This window comes from Nelumbo lutea, chromosome 1 (genome assembly GCF_056320005.1).
Source record: "Nelumbo lutea isolate HS-2025 chromosome 1, American lotus-T2T, whole genome shotgun sequence".
Classification (NCBI taxonomy): Eukaryota; Viridiplantae; Streptophyta; class Magnoliopsida; order Proteales; family Nelumbonaceae; genus Nelumbo; species Nelumbo lutea.
This window is the reverse complement of record NC_142684.1, coordinates 167,653,324-167,674,745: the sequence shown is the minus strand read 5'-3', so window position 1 is coordinate 167,674,745 and position 21,422 is coordinate 167,653,324. Positions and strand designations below refer to the sequence as shown.

General features: G+C 39.5%; 2 protein-coding genes across 2 annotated transcripts; one reads left to right on the top strand and one right to left on the bottom strand.

Annotated features, from left to right (window-relative positions):
- The first annotated feature begins 1,629 nt into the window (after positions 1-1,629).
- Positions 1,630-4,634, top strand: LOC148879023 (pentatricopeptide repeat-containing protein At3g29230-like). The gene is made up of 2 exons (XM_088960390.1): positions 1,630-3,792; positions 4,080-4,634. The coding sequence occupies exons 1-2, from the start codon at positions 1,861-1,863 to the stop codon at positions 4,113-4,115; spliced, it is 1,968 nt and encodes a 655-aa protein (XP_088816516.1). The 5' UTR covers positions 1,630-1,860; the 3' UTR covers positions 4,116-4,634.
- A 12,578-nt stretch (positions 4,635-17,212) lies between these two features.
- Positions 17,213-18,882, bottom strand: LOC148879022 (auxin-responsive protein IAA4-like). The gene is made up of 4 exons (XM_088960389.1): positions 18,252-18,882; positions 17,952-18,154; positions 17,758-17,857; positions 17,213-17,648 (listed from the first exon to the last, which is right to left on the bottom strand). The coding sequence occupies exons 1-4, from the start codon at positions 18,467-18,469 to the stop codon at positions 17,573-17,575; spliced, it is 597 nt and encodes a 198-aa protein (XP_088816515.1). The 5' UTR covers positions 18,470-18,882; the 3' UTR covers positions 17,213-17,572.
- Between the last annotated feature and the right edge of the window lie 2,540 nt (positions 18,883-21,422).

The window sequence follows — 21,422 nt, the reverse complement described above, 5'->3', positions numbered from 1 at the left end:
AAAACTTGGAAGTACTTTCAGACAATATATAAACAGTAAGGGTAGAGTTAGTCAATTAACTAAACATAATTTAAGACCAAATCAAACTTAACTATTTTGAATTTGGTTCAATTTGGTTTAGTTTTAAGTTTAATTTATTTCAATTCATTTCATAAAAATGACTTAATCAAAATATTGGCTAGGCTCAATTTGAAAGGAGTACAAATATAAATATGTAGAGTTACAAACCTTGCATTTTATATGTATTTGCACTACACATTTTTTAATTCATACTCTTTCCTAGCTGAGCCTTAGGTTCTATTTCCCAACCAATAGAATGAACACCCCCTATGTTTATACATCGTCTTAAAAGTATCCCAAGTTTTTTAACAATTGACTAATTACTTCCCTATCATCTGTGAAACATTTTCCGGTGCCATAGTATTTTCAGTAGCTCTCTCTCAATAGATGTGGGAGTTGATGGGGCAGCAGTCATGCCGAGAATCATTGCCCCTTCACCGGCTCCTTGCATTTAGCGTGAAACAAGGGCGAAAACAGGGGAAGATATTCGCTAATGACGACCATTCTGTATGCAACTCTGCAACTCAAACGAGAATCGGGTGTTAATGTAAAAGAAACATTGGGCACAAAAAACCCTCATCTCTTTTCTTCCTCATCCCACTGCTGCACAGACAATCGACCAAAATGAGTAATTGGCAAGAACTTTCTTCTTCTTTGCTTGTCAACGCATTGACTGGAACCGTTGCCATTTTTCGGAAGTTCTTCTTTTTTTCTTCCGTCGTATCGTCACACAAACATAGTTCTACCTGCCTTAGGCTTTGGCCACATTTGATCTCACCTGTACTAACTTGACCATGGGAGTCTTCGCCTCGGATTAGCACCCGGGGCCTCTAACATTCTCTCTTCCTCCTCAGGTCTGACCTTCCAGTCCTCAGCCTCAACAGACTTCGGACACATCGATCAGCCTTTGGCTCTAAATCAAATTTACCTTGTTGCCCTCGACCCATCCTATGCATCAACAAATACTTTAACACAATTTGTAAAGTAAGGGTAAAATTAGTCAATTAGCTAAACCATAAGAATAGTTTAAAATTTTTACCCTACATTCTTTTCAATTTTCGACTAAGCCCAGATTGAAGCAACCTTAATTATGAAGGAAAGTTGTGATGTTCTAAGTTTGGATCCAGATTAGGTAGGCACAATATTATAAGCACGTTCAATGAGCATCTAAGAATTTTTTTTTGACACCTGTCCCATAAAATACCACTAGCCTACCCTTAAACTTTTGAGGTTCTTAGATTATTTATCAAGTACGCATTGAATGTATTTACTATAGGGATAAGTAGATTATACTATTGTGCCATCTAGATGTCTAGATTGAGTTAGTCACTAACGAGTAACAACGGTGTCTCATTTCTTTTGAGGTTGCGTTTAATTGCAATGCAAATGCAAATATGTACACTATATATTTACCCATTATTTTGTTTATGAATGCAAACACGATTCACATTTTAAATATTTTTTACATCTTGTTTGTTTGAAATCGGTGCAAAAGTATGGGTCCATTATTAAATGGGCCAACTATCTTATACTCCAATGCATTAACTTTGTTCAAAATGTTAATTATCAAAAAAACACAAAATTATATTAAAAAAATAGATATATAATGCTGTCTTCTCATAGTATAAAATGTAAGAAAATACATTTTTGCTCCCTTATCGCAAACGTGAAACGAGTACACTGTTCGGCGTTTGTATCGCAGAAAAGGAGCCGGAATACCAAAAAAAAAAAAATATTTTTCTGCGCGACATGAGATTTTAAGCTTTCAACCGTACTTATACACCTTTTTGCCGCCATGAGATGAATCACGGTCTCTCACTTCTGGTAAATAGCTGCCGAAGTATCAGATCAATAAAATCTGTCCATGCCCGTTTTCTGATAGATGGCTCGCTTTATTCGTCTGAGCTCCTTCTCAACAAAATCCTCAGGGCCTATTCACGCCTAGGAGACATAGAATACGCTTGTAAACTTTTCGACGGAATTCCTCGACCAAATGCTTTTCTATGGACAGGCTTGATTCATGGCCATGTAGAAAATCGTCAATATAATGAAGCTTTGGGGGTTTTCCGTCGTATGCTGAGTAAGTCCGTACCACCCTTGAACTTCACTATTGCGTCCGTCCTCAAGGCTTTGTCTCGGCGAACAAGATTGAAGGATGGGGCGGTCATTCATGGGTTCGTCTTGAAATCCGGTCTGGATTCTGATCTCACCGTACAGAACTCCGTACTCGACTTTTTCTCGAGATGCGGGGAAGTAGATATCGCAAGAAGGCTATTTGATGGGATGGTCCACAGGGATATTGTTTCGTGGAATTCTATGATCTATGGCCATGTAAATAATTGCAGGATTAGTGCTGCACAAGAATTATTTGACAGAATGCCAGAGAGAAATGTGATTTCATGGACAACCATGATCTGTGGGTATGTAAAACTTGGCAACATGGCGGAGGCACAGGCTGTTTTTGATAGAATGCCTGTCCGGGACTTAGCCTCATGGAATTTAATGCTTTCTGGATACGTGGATGTTGGTGACATCATGACCGCGTATCGTGTTTTTGAACAAATGCCAAATTGGGATACTGGTTCTTGGAATCTGATGATCTCTGGATTCTGCAAAGCAGGGGAACTTGAATCTGCAAGAGACTTTTTCAATAGAATGCCAAAGAGAAATATCACATCATGGGCCATGATGATTTATGGCTATGCTAAAATGGGTGATATTGATAGTGCAAGGTGTTTGTTTGATCAAATGCCAGAGAGGAACCTGGTGTCTTGGTCCACCATGATTGCTGGTTATGTTAAAAATGGGCATCCACGTCAAGCGCTGGAGTTGTTTGAACAGTTTAAGGAGCAGGGCATTAAGTTGGATGAAGCTTTTATCTTGGCAATTGTATCAGCTTGCTCACAGTTAGGAACTCTAGACACAGCTGAATCTATGGTTTCCGAATATGTGCCGTCTTACTTGTCCGATTTACGTCTGGTTACGAGTTTAATAGACATGTATGCAAAATGTGGAAGCATTGAAAAGGCCTTGCAAGTGTTTAATAAGGCTTTTGGAAAGGATTTGCTTTGCTACAGCACCATGATCACAGCTTTTGCAAATCATGGAATGGGTCAGGATGCAATCAATCTGTTTGATGAGATGGTAAGGGCAAATATAGAACCCGATGGAGTAACATTTCTTGGGCTCTTGAGTGCTTGTAACCATGGGGGCCTCATCAAGGAGGGTAGGATGTACTTTAAACAAATGACTGAAAATTCCAATATCCAGCCATCAGAAAGACATTATGCTTGTATGGTTGACCTCCTTGGTCGTGCAGGATGCCTTGATGAGGCATATAACCTTATAACTAGTATGCCCATGGAACCCCATTCTGTTGTATGGGGTTCCTTCCTTGCGGCTTGTAGGGTTCACAATAATGTTGAATTGGCTGAAGTTGCAGCAAGTCAATTATTCAAGATTGAACCAGAAAACTCTGGTAATTATGCCCTTTTGTCCAATATATATGCTGCTGCTGGGAGATGGGATGATGTTGCTAAGGTGAGAGCAATGATAAGGGAACGGCGGGTCAGGAAGAACAGAGCTTCTAGCTGGATTGAGTTGGGCTCTGTAGTTCATGAGTTTGTAATGGGAGATATGTCACATATACAATCAGATAGCATTTACTTTATTTTGGATTTGCTTGTGGAAGATATGAAGATATTGGGGTATTCTTTATACTCCAACCAGGAGGTATTGTCCTCACCCTTTAGTCCATTGGTTGCAATGGAGGTTGATTAATTAACATCAACAAGGAAAATGAACATGTTGGTTGTACAATGTCAACCACAATTATGTGCACATATAGCTTCTCAGTGACTATTAAGCACCATCAACTTGGAGATGCAATTTTCCTGATGGATAGAATATGGCTAGGGCTAAGTAGAATGAGACAGCCTTCACTTCTAATTTGATTTTGATTACTGTTGACAACAGATAATGGGATAGTAAGGTGACCTCTTCATGTATCTTGTTCACAGGTTGTCAAGGAATGCCAAATCTTGAGTTTTTCATGATATCAAGCATCAAAGAGTTAACAAGAGCATTCATGGTTTCCTCTGTGCTGGTTTCCTTACAACTTTATCATCTTTTTATGATTTGAATGCGTTGAATTTGTGAACAAGAGCCATATGGTGAAGAGGTTTTCTCACCCTTATAACCACGTTTACCTCACAGGTCCAGTTCAATATTTTAAAAGTTGTATGTGATTTACACCTTGAGGCTTACTTGAAGCAACAGTTTGGGAAACTTGAGGAATATCCTTGGAGGCTTAAATCTCCAAGGATTAATGATTAAGAGTTTGAGGAGCACTACCATGCCAAGAGTCACCTGATAGGGTTCTTGTTGCAAATTCATTTTTATTGTTACTACCTTGGCTATAACAGCATTCTTATCCCAACTATCTAGGTTGGTTACATGAATCCTATTCTTCCATTCTTCTTTGTTTAGGGTCATATTTTTTTTTGTCATATCGTTGAGGATTGTAAATCTCATATTTGTTCTTGTTTATATCTCTGAAATAATGTTCTATTTATTATGCTAGCAGCTTATAATCTTATATATATATATATATATATATATTTATTATATGTTTTCTTATAGCTCATTTGAAGCTCTATTTCTTCTTGGAAGTATTTTGGAGCTACCAGCCTGCAATGTAAATTCAATGTAATTACCTTTTTACCATGTTTTCGAAGTAAGAATGTATAGTTCTATTACTTTTTGATCAGTTGATGGCTGGACATTGTTTCTTATTAAAGATATAAAGAAATGGAAGGTAGGTTTTAATAATGATATTTTCTTTCTCCACGTGATTTTGTTTTATTTCAATTTTTTGGCATGTCATTGAATCATTTATGTATTTCTTTTCTTAGACATGCTTGTAAGTTATGTGTGCACTTTATAATCCCTTTTTGCATTGATATTTCATTATTTTTCTAAAGTTAACACCTCATACATATGGGTTTCTAGTATCTTGCCTTCCTGTACAAAACATAGTCCCAATTAATCATTAAAAGAAGGGTAAATCCCTTAAACATCCCTTGGGTCTTCTGAAAAGGACTTAAACCTCCTCTCAACTTTGACCTGTTCTTAAACCTCCCTTGACTTTTGGGGATAAAGGGGCTTCTTACATACCCCTTCCATTACTTTTTAAGTGGACAGGAACATTAAATGTGAAGGGATGAGAGATCCATCACATGGATAATCGAATCCTGCAGGTAGGTAGGGTAAATTTTCAAAAATTTATCTCTCTCTTATCTGAGAATCACATTCCATATTTTAGAAAAACTGCATTTTTCAAGGATCAATCTTGAACCAAGAATTGAACAAGATCTGAACCAAAACAGTAGGAGGGAGATGTACCTGATACGAAGAAACAATATCCTCCAATGAAGGTGTTCACTGTTAGATAGTTTTGTATGCCCTTAGCTTCAATCTGATTTGATGTACTTTTGACATTTAGTGTAAATTAATAAAGTGCATGTTTGATTAATGTTGTATGGTATGATTCTGTGTAAGACCCTAAAACTAGGCATTTAATGAGACTCGTGTTAGTTTTAAATGTTCACAGCCATTGGATAAGTCATGGGAGATTTATCCTACCAAGGCTAATATTGGTGTGTTGCCAAGTGTTGGGATGGCCTGTCTCGGCCACCAGGGTAAGACCCAAGGCACATGCAGTATGGGATTACTCGAATCTTTGAACCGGACCAGATTTTCAGTATTGCCCTAGACCTTAGAAACAGATGAGCAAAACTGGAATGCCAATCAGTGAGATCTTTAGCGGGGGTCAAAACCTGGGTATGTTGGGACAGTCTGAGAAATCATCTGAGTGGGTGATCATAGTGACAGGATCAGCCCCTTTGTTGGATAAAGGTAATGATTTGGAATGCACTCTCGCTGATGGAAACCAAACTACCGTTAGTTGATTTCAATCGCTAGAATTTTGTTTTGCAAAATTTATATATATGATATATAGGTATTTTCGTTTTCAAGTTATTTGCAAATGGTTTTAATTCCTATGATCCATGTGAGAAGAGAGTGCAACACTGTTCCTTGCAGCCGAGGGAGAGATCATTTATTGTTAGGTAGTGTTTGATCATTATGGGCTGAGAGGTTAAGTGTAAGGCCATTTAGGATAATACTTGATGGGCTAATTCTGCACCTGTCCACAGTTTTTGGGTTTTTTATAAGATGGTTTGGCCCATGGACCACTTAATGTAAGTGTTGGGCTCATAGGGTCCATGTGATGGGCTTAGGGGTTCATTGGGCATCTCAGTGAATTTGGCTAGACCTTGTAATAAAGGTTGGGCCGAACCCATGTGGCTGGTGTGTAGATCAATGCTTGGGTCCCACGCCATACAAAGAAGCCCAACTGGGTAGTAGATTGGAAACCAATTGAGCACTGATTACTTAATGAGTCAAAAGCCCATTTCGAACTGGGCTGATATGATCACCCACTTATGGGGCAGATATGAGATTAAGGTTAGCAAAAGGATTGGGCCTTTAACCTAATCCACTCCAAGAGACCAAATTCGAATCAGATTTGAATATGGTAATCTCCTGATAAGATCAGGAGGAAGCTAACCTAATCTGTAGATAAGATTAAGATCATCCCCTATCTAGATGCTGATTTGGATTGAGATAACTCTTAATAGGATTAGGAGATTTCTTAATCAAGAAGAAATAGGAGAATTCCTAAGAGAATTAACAGAATTCGAACCTAGGGTTTTGAGCAAGAAAATCTTCCTGCGAATTGAGATAGGATCTCATACACTCTAGAGATAAGAGAAGCAACATTCACTTTCTTCATCTCAGGAGTTCTCCTCCAGTTGTCGCTATTCTCTGAAAAGATTCGATCTTTGAGAAAAAAAATCAATAAATCAGTTCTTGATATCAGTTTTGCAAAAGGAACTGAAAAGATTTGATGCTTAGTGTTTCCAAAGGATTCTTGTGAAGGATTCAGTGTGTAGGACGCATTCTACTAGTTCCATTCTACAGATTGTTGTGTAATCTTCAGTAGGAACGGATCTTGGTGTCTTCTTTGGGCTTGAACACCAACTCAGTTTTTCTAAAACAAGGAATGTGATTCCCAGATGGGAGAGAGAGAGATTTTTTAAATTTCGCCCTACCTACCTGTAGGGTTTGGTTATCCATGCGATGTATCTCTCATCCCTTCAGTGGTATCAGAGCCATGGTTCAAATCTTGAACCGAATTAGACTGGATCTGAACCTGCTCAAATGGGCAGAAGGTGTTCTACCCGATTTGCGCAAATTAGGGTTTTTCTAGGAAATCGATTCCTAGTTAAAGGGCGAATGATTTGAAATTAATTTTTATAAATCTGGAATTTATTTAGAATTGTTCTTTATTTTTTTTCTTGATTTATGGCTATTCGTATAAATGGAGATCGAAATCTTGATTGGCGTAGGAAATCTGCGATTTTGCAGTTCTATTCATTATAGTCTGTATTTTTTTTTTAATTTTTAGACTGAATGTATAGGTATTCGATCTGATGTAATATTAATATAAAATTAGGGTTTTTCTATTTTATTTAATTCAAGATTGAAGCTGCATGCGCTGGAGAAGGAGAATTTATGGATGTGTGATGTGCTACGTACATGGGCCATAAGTACTTGGCTCGGGTAGATACGATAGTGGCTCCTGCGCATACCATGGTTGGATGCACATCATTGCCATGGTGTTCCTGAAGATCATTGGATGATCTTTCTCAGAGGTGGGCCCCACACCCCTAAAAAGAATATGTGCGGAACCCTAGCCGTTTAGGGCCCACCTAAATATAGCTTTATGAAAGTTAGTGAGAGTCACTTTGGTTTGACCTAAATCAAACTAGGGCATAACTTTTGTTCCCTCTTGAATATGAGTGCATGTGATAGGGAGATTCATATGATGAACTCTCTAAAGGCCCTCCATGATTAGCATGAAGATGGGTTCTTCAGTAATGAGGAAACACACCATAAAATTGGGCTATCCATTTGCTGCTGGATTTGTGGGAATGTTTCATAAGATGATAGGGGCGTCATAGACCGATGTGGGAGGAGCTCACCAAAAAATGGGGGACTCTCACGGTACCTTGGCATTCACGAATATGATGGGTGAGTACTCACTGGACAGAAAGGTTTAACCTAAAATGGCAATGAATCTTGTCTGACAGAGGCCAAAGGGAAAACTCATACGATGAGTGGATATGAACCTTCACAGAAAGGTGGTGGAGTTATGTAGCTGAAACAGTTGGCTCAATGCACCCTATGTGATTTTTCACATTTCCAGAGACAATTCGCAGTCTCCGTCACTGAGATAGGAGGGAAATCTCAGAGATGAAAAAACGGGAGTGGATCATAGATTAAAAGTCATATCTATGTGAATAACATGAATCAAATTAGGTTGTGGACTAATGTTTATTCTTTTATCAGAAAATGGCAAGCGAACAATTTGCAAAGCTGTTGGATGACAATAAGCTTAAGGGCCCAAACTATGCCGACTGGTATCGTAACCTAATGCTGGTCTTGACCTCTGAGAAAATGGATAAGGTGGCTAAAAATCCTAACCCAGAACGTTCGAGAGATAGGGCTTCTGAGGCCTTGAGAAAGGACTATCAAGAACGGGAGGAGAAAAACTCCCTCGCCCGGTGCTATATCATTGCCTCATTGGACAATCTAATACAGAGACAGTTTGATCAAATCGAGATGGCCAAGGACATATTGCACAGTCTAAAGACAACGCACGAAGAGCAGAGTCGTTCTACTCAATAGAAGGTCTTGAAACAGTTCATGACTGTGCAAATGTCCAAGGGGCAGCAAGTTCATGACCATTGTCTTCGGATGATGGGCAATATTAATGAGTTTGAGGCTCTTGGATCCATGCTAGACCATACGACCCATATAGACGCCATTCTCAACTCTTTGCCTCCGTCCTTCAATCCGTTCATCATGAACTATAACATGAATAAGCTAAATGTTAGCGTTCAGGAATTCAACAATATGTTGCAAAGGGTCGAAGAACTGATCAAGAAGGATGAGCCCCTAGACATGCTTGTTGAACCTGGCAAGAAGGGCAAGAAAAAGAGGGCAAAGAGAATGCCCCAAAAGAAGGCCACCAAACCCAAGAAGCAGAGGAAATACAAGGTATCAGGTGCTTGTCATTTTCGTAAGTAGACCGTCACTAGAAGAGGAACTGTCCTCAATACCTGGAATCCAAGCAATGTAATTTCGAATCTTGTGTCATAAATACCAATTTGTTGATAACTTCTGCGTCCTGGTGTATTGACTTTTGGGCTTCAACTCATGCGTGTAACTCACTGTAGAGGGTTCAAGGTAAGCAGAAGGCTGAGTGAAGGAGAAGTAACTCTTTACTTGGAGACTTCTGCAAGTGTCGCAGCTGCGACCATAGAAACGGTAGAATTAATTTTTAGAGAATGATCAATTATATTGAAATATTGTCTTTGGAGAAAGACTGATCTGAAGTCATACTCACAGCCTCCATCGAATTCTTGCTGAAGAATTTGGTTCTTGGGAAGAACACTGTTGATTCTGCTCCACTCTACAATGCGTCATCTTCAGTGGGAGCAGTCTTTGGAGACTTCTTTGGGCGTGAATGAAAGAATGGTAGGACCTATCGTATGGATGCCAAAAGGGTTACGGAATGGGTGGGCGAATTTCAAAAATTTTCTACCTTCTTCCAACTAGGAATCATATTCCCTAAATTTAGAATATTATATTCAATGATCCTACTTGAACCATAGCCGAACCAGATTTGAACCAAAAAACAAGAGGAATTATACCTGATGCAGAGAAGCAGTATCTCCCAATAAGGATCAATCTTGAACCAAGAACCGAACCAAATCTGAACCAAAACAGTAGGAGAGGGATATACTTGATACGAAGAAACAATATCCTCCAATGAAGGTGTTCACACCCAAAGAAGTCTCCAAAGACTGCTCCCACTGAAGATGACAGTGTAGGGTGGAGCAGAATCAATAGTGTTCTTCCCAAGAACCGAATCTTTCAGCAAGAATTCGATGGAGGCTGTGAGCATGATTTCAGATCAGCCTTTTTCCAAAGACTGATATCAAGAACTATTCTTAATCGCTCCTACAAAACTGGAGATCGAACTGGCAGTAGGCGGCAACTGGAGGAGAACGCAGGGAGAAGATGGCGTAGTCACACTGTGGTTGTCTTCTCTTTGTATGATCTGAGATCTGATCTCTGGGATGCTGGGATGTGATGGGATGGTTCGCCCCCTCCTCCTTTTATAGGCTTAAAGAGATTAACTCCTAATCCCATTAGGAGTTTCCTGATTCAAATCCTTATTTGAATCTAGACTCTCTATAAGTGATAAGGATAAATTCTTATTTTATCTACAGATTAGATAAGCTCTCTCATAATCTCATTAGGAGGTTTCCATATCCAAATTCAGATGATCCAATCCCAGATCCGCCCCTCTTTAATTAATCCAACTAAACCAATTTGAAATGGGCTTTCGGCCCAATAAGTCTTATGTGCTCAGTAGCCTTCCAAGCTACTGCCCAGTTGGGGTTCTTTGTATGGCGTGGGACCCAAACATTGATCTACACATCAGACACATGGGTTCAGTCCAACCTCTGTTACAAGACCTGATCGAATTCACTGAACAGACAGTGAACCCCTTGAAGCCCATAACATGTGCTCCTAATGGGCCCAATACTTACGCTAAGCCACCTTATAAAAACCTAGGGACTGTGGGTAGATGCAAGATTAGTCCATCAGGTATTACCCTCAATGGTCTTACACTTAACCTCTCAGCCCATAATGATCAAACACTGCCCGACAAGAGATGACCTCTCCCTCGGTTGCAAGGAACAGTGTTGCACTCTCTACTCACATGGATCCCAGGAATTAAAACCTTTTGCCAACATTTTGAAGCCATATATAAATATATTTTGCAAAACAAATTTCAACGATTGAAAATCGGCCGCCGGCAGTCTTGGTTTCCATCAGAGAGAGTGCATCCTTGATCGTTACCTTTGTCCGACAAAGGGGCTGATCCTGTCACTGTGATCACCCACTCAGATGAATTCTCGGACTATCCCCACATACCCAGGTTTTGACCCCTGCTAAGGATCTCACTAATTGACATATCAAAGACAACCAAATCCGACACCTAGTGCAGTATCATAATCGAGTCTAGTGGTCAGGTGTAACTTTCCAGTTTTGCCCACTAATCACCAAGGTCCAGGGCAATACTGGAATTCTGGTCCGGTTCAGGGTTTCAAGTAAACCTACACTGCATGTACCTCGGGTTTCACCCTGGCAGCTGAGACAGGCCACCCCAACACTTGGCGGCACATTAGTGTTAATCTTAGCAGGATAAATCTCCCCAGACTTATCCAACGGTTGTGAACATTCTAAACTAACACGAACCTCATAAGTGTCAAGTTTAAGGGTATTACACAGAAACACACCATAATAACATGAATCAAATATGTATTTTATTCATTTACAATAAATGTCATAATGTACATCAATCTGATTGGAGCTAAGGGCATACACTGTCTAACATCTCTCACTTGCACTTAGGTCCAATCTGGTATAAGTTGGAGTCCTAGACTTTCCATGTGTTTCTCAAGCACTTTTTGTGTTAGTGGCTTAGTCAATGGGTCTGCCACATTCTCTGTTGATGCTACCTTTTAACATCAATCTCCCATAGATCCAGTGTTGTCACACAACAATGGAATGGGTGATGTGCGGAATTCCAAATTCCAAAATAAACACCTTCATTCATAAGGCAGCTTCACTTACGACAATGTGTTCGGCTTGGGTTGTGGACTGTTATTTTTGCTACTTAGGATCCCTGTTTGCTGACTTTCAGCAAACAACACACGATAACCAGATGTAGACATTCTACTATCTGGATCTGACTGGTAGTCGATATCAGTATACCCCTGGATCTGTAGTGAACTACCATCAAATACCAGAAAAAACTCTTTTGCCCTTTGAAGGTACTTAAGTATGTTTTTCATAGCAGTCCAGTGCTCCTGCCATGGATTGGCCTAGAATCTGCTTACCACACTCACTGCGTGAGCAATGTCAGGACGAGTGCACAACATGGCAGAATTATCTATGTTTCTCAACCATACTGGACGTTAAGTATGTTTCTCAACCATACTGGACATTACATGTAACACTTACAGAATTATCCATTTTGAAGGGATGAGTGATTCATCATATGGAAGGCCGAACCCTACAGGAAGGTTGGGAAAATTTTCATAAAATTTCTCTCTCCCATGTGGGAATCACATTCCCTATTTTAGAAAACTGCACTTTCAATGATCAATTTTGAAACCAAACCAGACCAGATTTGAAACCAAAAGGTAGGAGAGGGATATACCTGATACGGAGTAACAGTAACTCCCAACGAAGGTGATCACGCCCAAGGAGAAAACCAAAGACTGCTTCAACTGAAGATGACATAGTGTGAGGTGGAGTAGAATCAATAGGATGGCTCTTCAACAAGAACCAAATTCTTCAGCAAGAATGTGATGGAGGGCTGGTGAGCACGAGTTCAGATTACCTTTTCTACCAACAGGTAATATCAAGAACCTTTCTTGATCACTCCCACAGGTGGAGATCGAACTGACAGGGGCGGCAAGAGCAGGAAAGAGCAGAAGAGAGGAGTAGTCAAACTGCAGGTTCTTCTCTCTTTGTAATCCGTGAACTGAATGTTGTGTTTTGGAGGTTCTCCCTGCTCCTCTATTTATAGCCTTTAAAGAGCATCTCCTAATCCCATTAGGAGTTTCCTAATCCAAATCTTGTATTTGGATCTAGACTCTCTTATGAGATAAGGATAATCTCTTACCTTATCTATAGATAAAGATTAACCTTCCTAATCAAATTAGGAGTTTCATGATCCAAATCTTTATTTGGATATGAACTCTTTGAGTAGATAGGGATAATCCCTTATCCTATCTGCTGATCTAAATCCCAGAACCACCCCCTTTTAATTAACCTCATTAATCCCGTTCGAATTAGGCTTTAGGCCCATTAAGTCTATCCGCTCATTAGTCCCTCAATCTGCGGCCCAGTTGGTTATCCTTGTATGGAGTGGGACCCAAACATTGATGTACACATCAGTCACATGGGTTTAGCCCAACCTCTGTTACAAGGCCTAGCCGAATTCACTGTAGGAGATAGTGAACCCCTAAGTCCATCACCATAGGCTCTTAATGGGCCCAACATTTACACTAAATGGTCCTTGGGTCAAGCCACTTTATAAAAACACAAGGACTGTGGGCAGATGCAAGATTATCCCATCAGGTATTACTCTCAATGGTCTTACACTTAACCTCTCAGCCCATAATGGTTAAACACTGTCCGATATGAGAGGATTTCTCCCTCGGCTATAAGGTACAGTGCTACACTCTCTACTCACATGGATCCCGAGAATTAAAATATTTTGTAAACATTTTGAAACCATAATATATAAAGATATATATATATATATATATATATATATATATATATATATATATATATATATGTATGTATGTATGTATGTATATCTTTATATAAATATATTTTACAAAACAAATTTTAACGGCTGAAATCGACTGCCGACAATTTTGGTTTCCATCAGAGAGATTGCATCCCTGATCATTCACTTTGTCCGACAAAGGGGCTGATCTTGTCACTATGATCACCCACTCAAATGAATTCTCGGACTGTCCCAACATACCCAGGTTTTGACCCCCTCTAAGGATCTCACTGATTGGCATATCAAAGATAGCCCAATCCGACACCCAATGCAGTACCATAGTCGAGTCTAGGGGTCAGGTGTAACATTCTAGTTTTGCCCATTTATCTCCAAGGTCCAGGGCAATATTGGAATTTTGGTCTGGTTCAGGGTTTCAAGAAAACCCACATTGCATGTACCTCAGGTCTTACCCTGGCAGCTGAGACAAGCCACCCGAACCAACTTGGTCGCACATCAGTGTCAGCATTGGCAGGATAAATCTTCCCAGATCTATTTAATGACTGTGAAGATTCTAAACTAACACGAATTTCACATGTGTCCAGTTTAAGGGTATTATACAGAAACACACTATAATAACATGAATCAAATATGTACTTTATTCATTTACATTAAATGTCATAATTTACATCATTCTGATTGGAGCTAAGGGCATACACTGTCTAACACATTTCTCTTATGCCCTATTTCTATTATTCTCCCAAAAGGTTCCATTACCTTTAGAAACCTCCTAAATTTAATTATCATGTAGCATTCTCAGTTATGACATTACTATCTATACTGCTATTTTTAGTTGGGTTTTCATACATGAATCTGGGTTCCAAACTGGTCCTAACTTACCCAACTGCCCCAAACCCACTAAAAACTAATTGTGCTCAGACTAACTGCCCCTTCTCACAGAGAAAAGGACGCGGATTGTTGATTGGTTAGCTCTATAATGTCAATGATTTTTATAATTAGATAACCAGTTACATTTGGTATCTAAGCTTCTTGAATTCTGTTTTCTTTTGATTGAGCAGTGTTCCCCTCATATTTGCTTCACTATAGATGAAAAAAAGAGTAATGAAATGTATGGCAAAATGAAATACTGGAAATTCTGTTGTATAGTGAGGAGTTCGATTTAAAAACATCATACTTGAAAAGAACGGAAAAAAGTGTTTTGTGTTTGTTAGGTTTTGGTAAAATTGGGAATGAAAATCTATCATACTTTATAGATAAATATATTTGGTTTATAGAATACTTGCACTTATATATACGTCTATATTATTTATCCAAAATAAAAAAAAAAAATTATTGATATTTTACTGATAAATATATCCATAACATTTGTGTTTTCACCTTTTTTCAGTTTATTTCTTTTCCACATTTTTTTGGATTACAAAAATGCTAAATTCATTTTTTCTCAAAAGAATTTATTCATGCGCATATATGGTATGCATATTAGATGCAAACTTTCTAGCTATGTTGCTGTCCAGAGTTCTAGAACCTCAAGCTTCAAATTAGGGAAGCCTACTCACTTTGACCATTATTAGACTTGTGCACAGCAATAACACTAGCATTTCTCTTCATTCAAGCCACCCTCATATCACTAACATTTATTAGACAGACAAGAGCTTTGAAATTGTATCTCATAAATATTACTCATTACTATTACTAATGTTTTCTGTACCTTCTGATTCATCCATGAATTTTTGGAGAACAAAAAACATATTTTAATGATCCACTATACCTCACAAAGATGAGAATTTAACTCAATTATTCATCAGTCCGATTTGTATTTCACGGGTCTTTCATTTACATCTCTGGACTGTGCTGACCTTGAAGTCCTCTCAGCATTCAATCTTGATCATAACTCTAAGGGCAAAGTCAAAATTGTCCCTTTGTAAAGTGTGGACTGTGGACTCTGCAGGCACCACAGAACATGTAGGGTCTGGTTGGTTAGACTCATTTTTCATATTACTGTCAAAGAAAGAACCTTTTTCCTGTTAGGGGACAAACGGGGTCGTGCCATCATGTATTGTCTGGTTAGTTAAGCTCAGTCTTCTTAAAAGCCTTCATTTAAGAGCCCTTATACAGGTTAAAATGTTTAAACCTATCAATGAAAATCAAGTTCTGAGAAAAAAAATTCTGTCTGAGTGCTGCTAATTTGCATCTCTGAGTAGTATGAGCTTAGAAGAGCTAGAAGATCTTGAGTAGGTGAGCTATTCATGTCCAACCAATAAGTTTGAGCATCTGTTCATAACTTTCATAGTGACCATTACAGTGCTAAAGATGACACTTCCATGGCAATATACAGTTCTCTTTTGCAGCAACAGCAATTATCAACTTTTATGCATTGGTTTGTTGTTTGTTGAGATATTGCATTCTAATTGATACATTCTTAAGGAACTAAAATAACATCTTATTGTTGCTAATAAAAATGACCTTTAGGCCACTTTGCTATGGCTCATGGCAGGAGCTTTCCTTGACCAACATCCGAGCTTGGTTGGATGATCATAGATATACAAATCAATCATATCTCAATGGATAGAAGGTTATGGTGGTGTCAACTATAATGTGAATTGGTTATGTGGTCAGATTTATTAGATCGTGTCAACTTTTAGACACAGAAATATTAATTGAAAAATACCATAAATGACAGATCGGTTTTTTTGGACTGAATTAGATTCAGAAGTGACATCTTAGGAGGAACCTACCACAATTGTTCATAACTCGTGACCCTCTCTCTCTACCACATGCATCATGTGAAGTTGTCTGCTATTCTGATTTGCTGTTAGCTGCATTAGTTTCAACTCTTTCTTTCTGGGAACTTGCGCCAAACTCAGCTGGAGAAAATGACTAAAGGTTAAACTGATCTCAGATTATAATCGGCATAAAAAAACAGGAAAAAATTAATTGATCTGACGTGAAAACAGTCAGCAAGGAGAAACACCAGAAGAAATCAGAGATCTGATATGGGTGAAGATCCATTATGTGTTATACACTGATAACTATGCCTAAATGCTCTGTCTTCAATCTTGATTGATCTGAGAGTGGTTATCACCAAGAATCACTCTGATGTCCAAAATGATACTATCGGTGTCGACCCCGTCAGCCCATCTTTTCATCATCACCATAAAACCCTATCCATGGAAGATAAACTGGTTAAATTTGGGATCAGAACCCTAGAGGGCTAGGAGGGAGACAGCATATCCATAAAGCCAGAGTGAATGATCCTACCGCCAACCTAACCATGTTGGGACTTATCTTGCTTAATCAGTCATTAAATATTGAACCATTTGGTTAACTTGGTTGGATTCAGTGGTTCAACTGGTTTGACATGGCAACCCAGCCAGGTTATCAACCCTAAGTTTGATAAATCTTCCATGTCAACCGCTGGATATTTTTACCATTAAACAGATGAAGAAATAATTGTAATAATATGGTTACTGTAACTCAAACTCCCCTTATTCCGCGTTTATTTTATTTTTCAATTTCAATCCCCAGACTATAATGCTTATACATTGTATTCAAGCTTATATCTTTTTCAACAATAACAATAATAGAAACCATCAAAAAAATTAATAATAATAATACAATAACCAAAACTTGGGAGAAAGATGTAAATTCCTTTTTCCTTTATACACAGTTGCATTGATAGCAAGATTCTATCTCTGTATGTAGTCTCGCTCTTGGATGACTATAAGAAAAAACATTACAAAGGCTCAAAAGGAGCCAAAGAGCTTGTTTCACAAATCTAATATAAAAGCAGAAAAGTATAATCTGGCGAGCTTCTTTTTTCCATTGTTTTTCCTGTTTGGCACCTCTTGATCCATCTTCAGAAAACACATCAGAGAGATCCACATCCAAATTTGATTCTTGGAGAACCCAAGCTGAAAGATCTGTTTTCATGGGAGGCATATCTGTTTCTCATCTTCAAATCCTGTGGTTTGTTTTGGCTGGTGGGTTTTATACATAAGATCCCAAACCTCTAGCTTCTGATCCTTTCATGATTCTCAGCCTCTTGCATGAGGAGATGAACATTCTGCAATAAAAACAAATAACTTAAATGAGTTTATTGCTTGACCGTTTGATATTCTGTGTGTGTATGAGAGAGAGAGAGAGAGAGGGAGAGAGAGAGAGAGAGAACTTACTCCCATGGAACATCTCCAACCAGCATCCAGTCGCCATCTTTGTCCTCGTAGGTAGGTGCATAGTCTGATCCATTGTAACCTTCCCTCTCTGAGTATTGACCTGATGTAAAAAAGCAAAACCATGATCAAGAACATGTCTACAGACGTATCATTCATTATCTCTTCATCTTCATCATCATGGATATAAGTCTTACCGATGGTGAATTTGAACATGTTCTCCAAGGCCTTGAGGAGCTCAGGATAGCCTTTGTAGCTCTTGAGGTCAATCTTCCTCAGGTAAGGAGCTCCATCCATGCTTACTTTCACGTAAATTTCAGCAGCCTCGGCCTCCGTCTTCTTTGGTTGGAAGCTGTTCTTCCTGTAGGATCGGATTGGTGGCCACCCAACCACTTGAGCCCTGTCAATTAATTCACATCCCCGTCAGTCCATCGGCTCCTGATATAGATCTAATATGCTTCTAATGTTTTAACAAGAAGGTATCAGAGAGGACTTACTTGGCTGCAGGCGCAGTTTCTGTGTCATCATTTCTGGCATCAGACATGCCCGAGTTGCTCTTCGACCTGCACTCCTCTGTAGTCTCGGACAAGGTCCTTTTGTTGCTCCTAACACCAGACGGTGTTTGTTTATCAGAATCATCTGTTCCCGGCAGCCCAAGTCTAAGCTCGGTAGCCTTGAGGTTGAGATCGTTCTCGTAAGTCGCCGTTCTTTCCATTTTCCGAGCCGATCGTTGAAAAAACAACTGCTTGACTTGAGACAAACCCAAAATACCAACCACCCTGAACTTCCGATTGCTTTTCTCGTCAAACCAACGAATACCACCTTGCTCAAAAGCCGTGTAGAGGGCGTACAAGAGAGATGAAGGTAAGACTCCAGCGATCTTTCCGGTTAAATTTTCCTGTTTTCCGGTTGAGGTCGGTGAGGAAGGTGGAGAAGAACCGTGTTGATGAATGATGGGGGAGGTTGTAAATGCAAAGGTATTATATAGATGGATACCAACAAGGGATGGACAGCCTCTGCCTCTATGGACTCAATCTCTATTCCTCTCTCAGAGGCACGAAGGTGGGACATTGACAGCGAGGTTGTCGGTCTCATGAGCTACAGCTCTGAGGTGGCTGTCCCTACAGTGAGGAGACAAGGGTTGGACAAGCACAGCCGCCCATATGGAAGACTAAGCCGGACGGGACGGCCAAGATGCGTCTTAGGGGGCGTCGGAGTGAAACCAGGAGCGTCGGATCACGAGGAGGAGAGAGAAGCAGCCCATGTGGATGGGACCCATATCATGTCGTTGATGGCCATGACATGCCCATGTGCCATGTGAGTTGAAAAAGTCGGAACCTACTGATTTTCTCTCTTTACATTTATGATGAATGGATGGATGAATGAATGAATGAATGGATGAATGAGGGGAAAGCACATGACATGTGGGATGTCATGGTTTCACTTCACCCCATTTCCGTTTACAGCATTTTTTCTCCTCGAAATTCAGGTATTGGGCAGCCAAATTACAGTACATGTATCACAGTTGATATACAGATCCTGTGCAAAAACCATGGAATTGGAATCTTTTGTTCTTGGGACCTGAGATAATATTAATTAATTTATCCTTAAAATATTCTAAGATTAAAACGAATCTATTCGAATCGTCCTTTGATATGCATGGAACCATGTTAATACTAATTTTTTTATGAATACCCAACTGTTAAATTTGCTCAGTTCTGTTAATGGGTTACATTGCTTGGTATCTGTCTGCATTTTCTTTTCTTTTCTTTGAATGGACAATGAGTAAGCAACATTTTTTTTTTGTGTGTTTGTGTGATTAAGAGTGCAACTTGCATCGAGTTGGGTAAGAAATTTGTTAAATTGTGAATGGGTCTGTGTCCAATGTAGTTGAAATTCTTCTAATCGCGGGCAATCTAACTTGCAACCCTACAGGTGTTGCAGCTTTGTCCACATAAGGATGGTTGTTATATTCTAGATCCAGTTAGTAGAGTTAGTGGGATTAGTAGTAGCAGAGATGCAAAGGGATGTAGTCTTGTTCAGTGACCAACTGAACTGCTGGGTCATCCACATGACTTAGTGATTAACAATCATTTATTTTGTTAGAAGATATGACTATAAATTGATTGTATTGGAAGAATAGGAAAACAATTTGGGTCAAAAAGCTTTATTGAATAAGTATGTATCATATTAGCTTGTTTATTTATTTATTTATTTTTATCATTCCAATTACCAACATTTACATTCAATCTAATTAACATTTTTAATGGCCTGAACTAGCTCCATCTGAAGATTTATCTTTCAATTGAATTCTGGTGTTTTAGTCTGTAATTTTCTTTTCCAGAGAAAAGAATGGAAGAATATGATTCAAGTAATTGGACCCATCTAGATAAGGATGATAGATGATGATAGTAATGACGTTATTATAAGATGTTCTTTCTTGTGACAGGGTCGGAGTTGGAGAAAAATAAGGCATGAGATGAGATCAGTCAAATTTGATGTAAACCCAAACCACGTGTGTTTGGATGTACGTGCAGGTGAATACAGATATATGTTGTTTGAAGGGAAAGGAGGTAGCGTTGGGGTAAATGCAGGTCAGGTCAGGTCAGGTCAGGTGGTCTTGATTCACCGGACTGACTTGGGAATTGGGAGTTGGGACCATGCCGATTACTGAATCGTTTGAACTTTTTAAGGTTTAAAGGGGTATTTTGGCAAACACATGATAGACATGGAAAAGTAAAGGCGTTATGCGTGTAGCTCAATTATTGGAGACGTGTGAGGGCATTCTCGTCTATAGCCGTACTCCTCGCCCGTCAGCGCTGTCATGCTCTGTCCGGATGAAACGATGGTGTGGTGTGTGTGTGTGGAGACAAAAATCTTGGCAGACTAAAATCATGAATCATGAGGCCCGTGCACTGTGCACAACAGATGGACCGGTCTACCCTCTATCTCTGTGTGTACCGCCACAGGCTGTCTGGCTGATGATGGGATGGACAGTGCATCCAAGCCATTCGGATGAGACACAACTATAGACCTCTATTTAGCTTTTTTACCTAGGTCAATTTGAGAAAGTCAAACAATTGATGTTGGACCTGTTCAACCGTCGGATTGGTATCAGATGGATTATGCCCAAGGGGGCATATATAGCAACATACCCGGGCCCTGGCTCAGCCTGCATTCCGGATCAGACTGGGCCGGGCTTCTGGTCTGGTCTTGATCCTTCTTCAACCTTGGGTGTGAATGAATGATTCATTCCTTCTGAACCAGAATTGACAGGCTTGGATCAACTCGAATGGTTGAACCGGTTACTCAAGGATGAAGGATCTTTCTATGTATCAGTTATTTGATGGTTCTCACAGTCAAGACAATCTAATAACCCGCTAGCTTGATCAGTAAATGAACGATTCCATGACCCAGCGAGCAATCCAGTTTTGAAAGACTTTATAGGACTTTAGCTCAGTGTTGTCAGAATCAGAATGGACCGGATGGTTGAACTGGTGCCGATCCTGGTTAACGGTTAAAACTGTGACTCAATAAGCTTTTTGGTTTTTTATCCGGTCCGACTCTAGGCCAAGACTAATGGCTACTGTTGCAAAGCGGGAGGTTTGGTAATTAAGGCTCCATTGGATAAACTTCCTCTTAGCTTCGGGTTCGGGCCAGCCCGAACC

Excerpts from the sequence above, each read along its gene's own strand:
- LOC148879023 (XM_088960390.1), top strand. The coding sequence starts at position 1,861 with ATGAATCACGGTCTCTCACTTCTGGTAAATAGCTGCCGAAGTATCAGA. Across the intron at positions 3,793-4,079 it reads CTTTATACTCCAACCAGGAG|GTTGTCAAGGAATGCCAAAT; the intron begins GTATTGTCCTCA and ends TCTTGTTCACAG.
- LOC148879022 (XM_088960389.1), bottom strand. The coding sequence starts at position 18,469 with ATGGAAAGAACGGCGACTTACGAGAACGATCTCAACCTCAAGGCTACC. Across the intron at positions 18,155-18,251 it reads GAAACTGCGCCTGCAGCCAA|GGCTCAAGTGGTTGGGTGGC; the intron begins GTAAGTCCTCTC and ends ATTAATTGACAG. Across the intron at positions 17,858-17,951 it reads CATGTTCAAATTCACCATCG|GTCAATACTCAGAGAGGGAA; the intron begins GTAAGACTTATA and ends TTTTTACATCAG.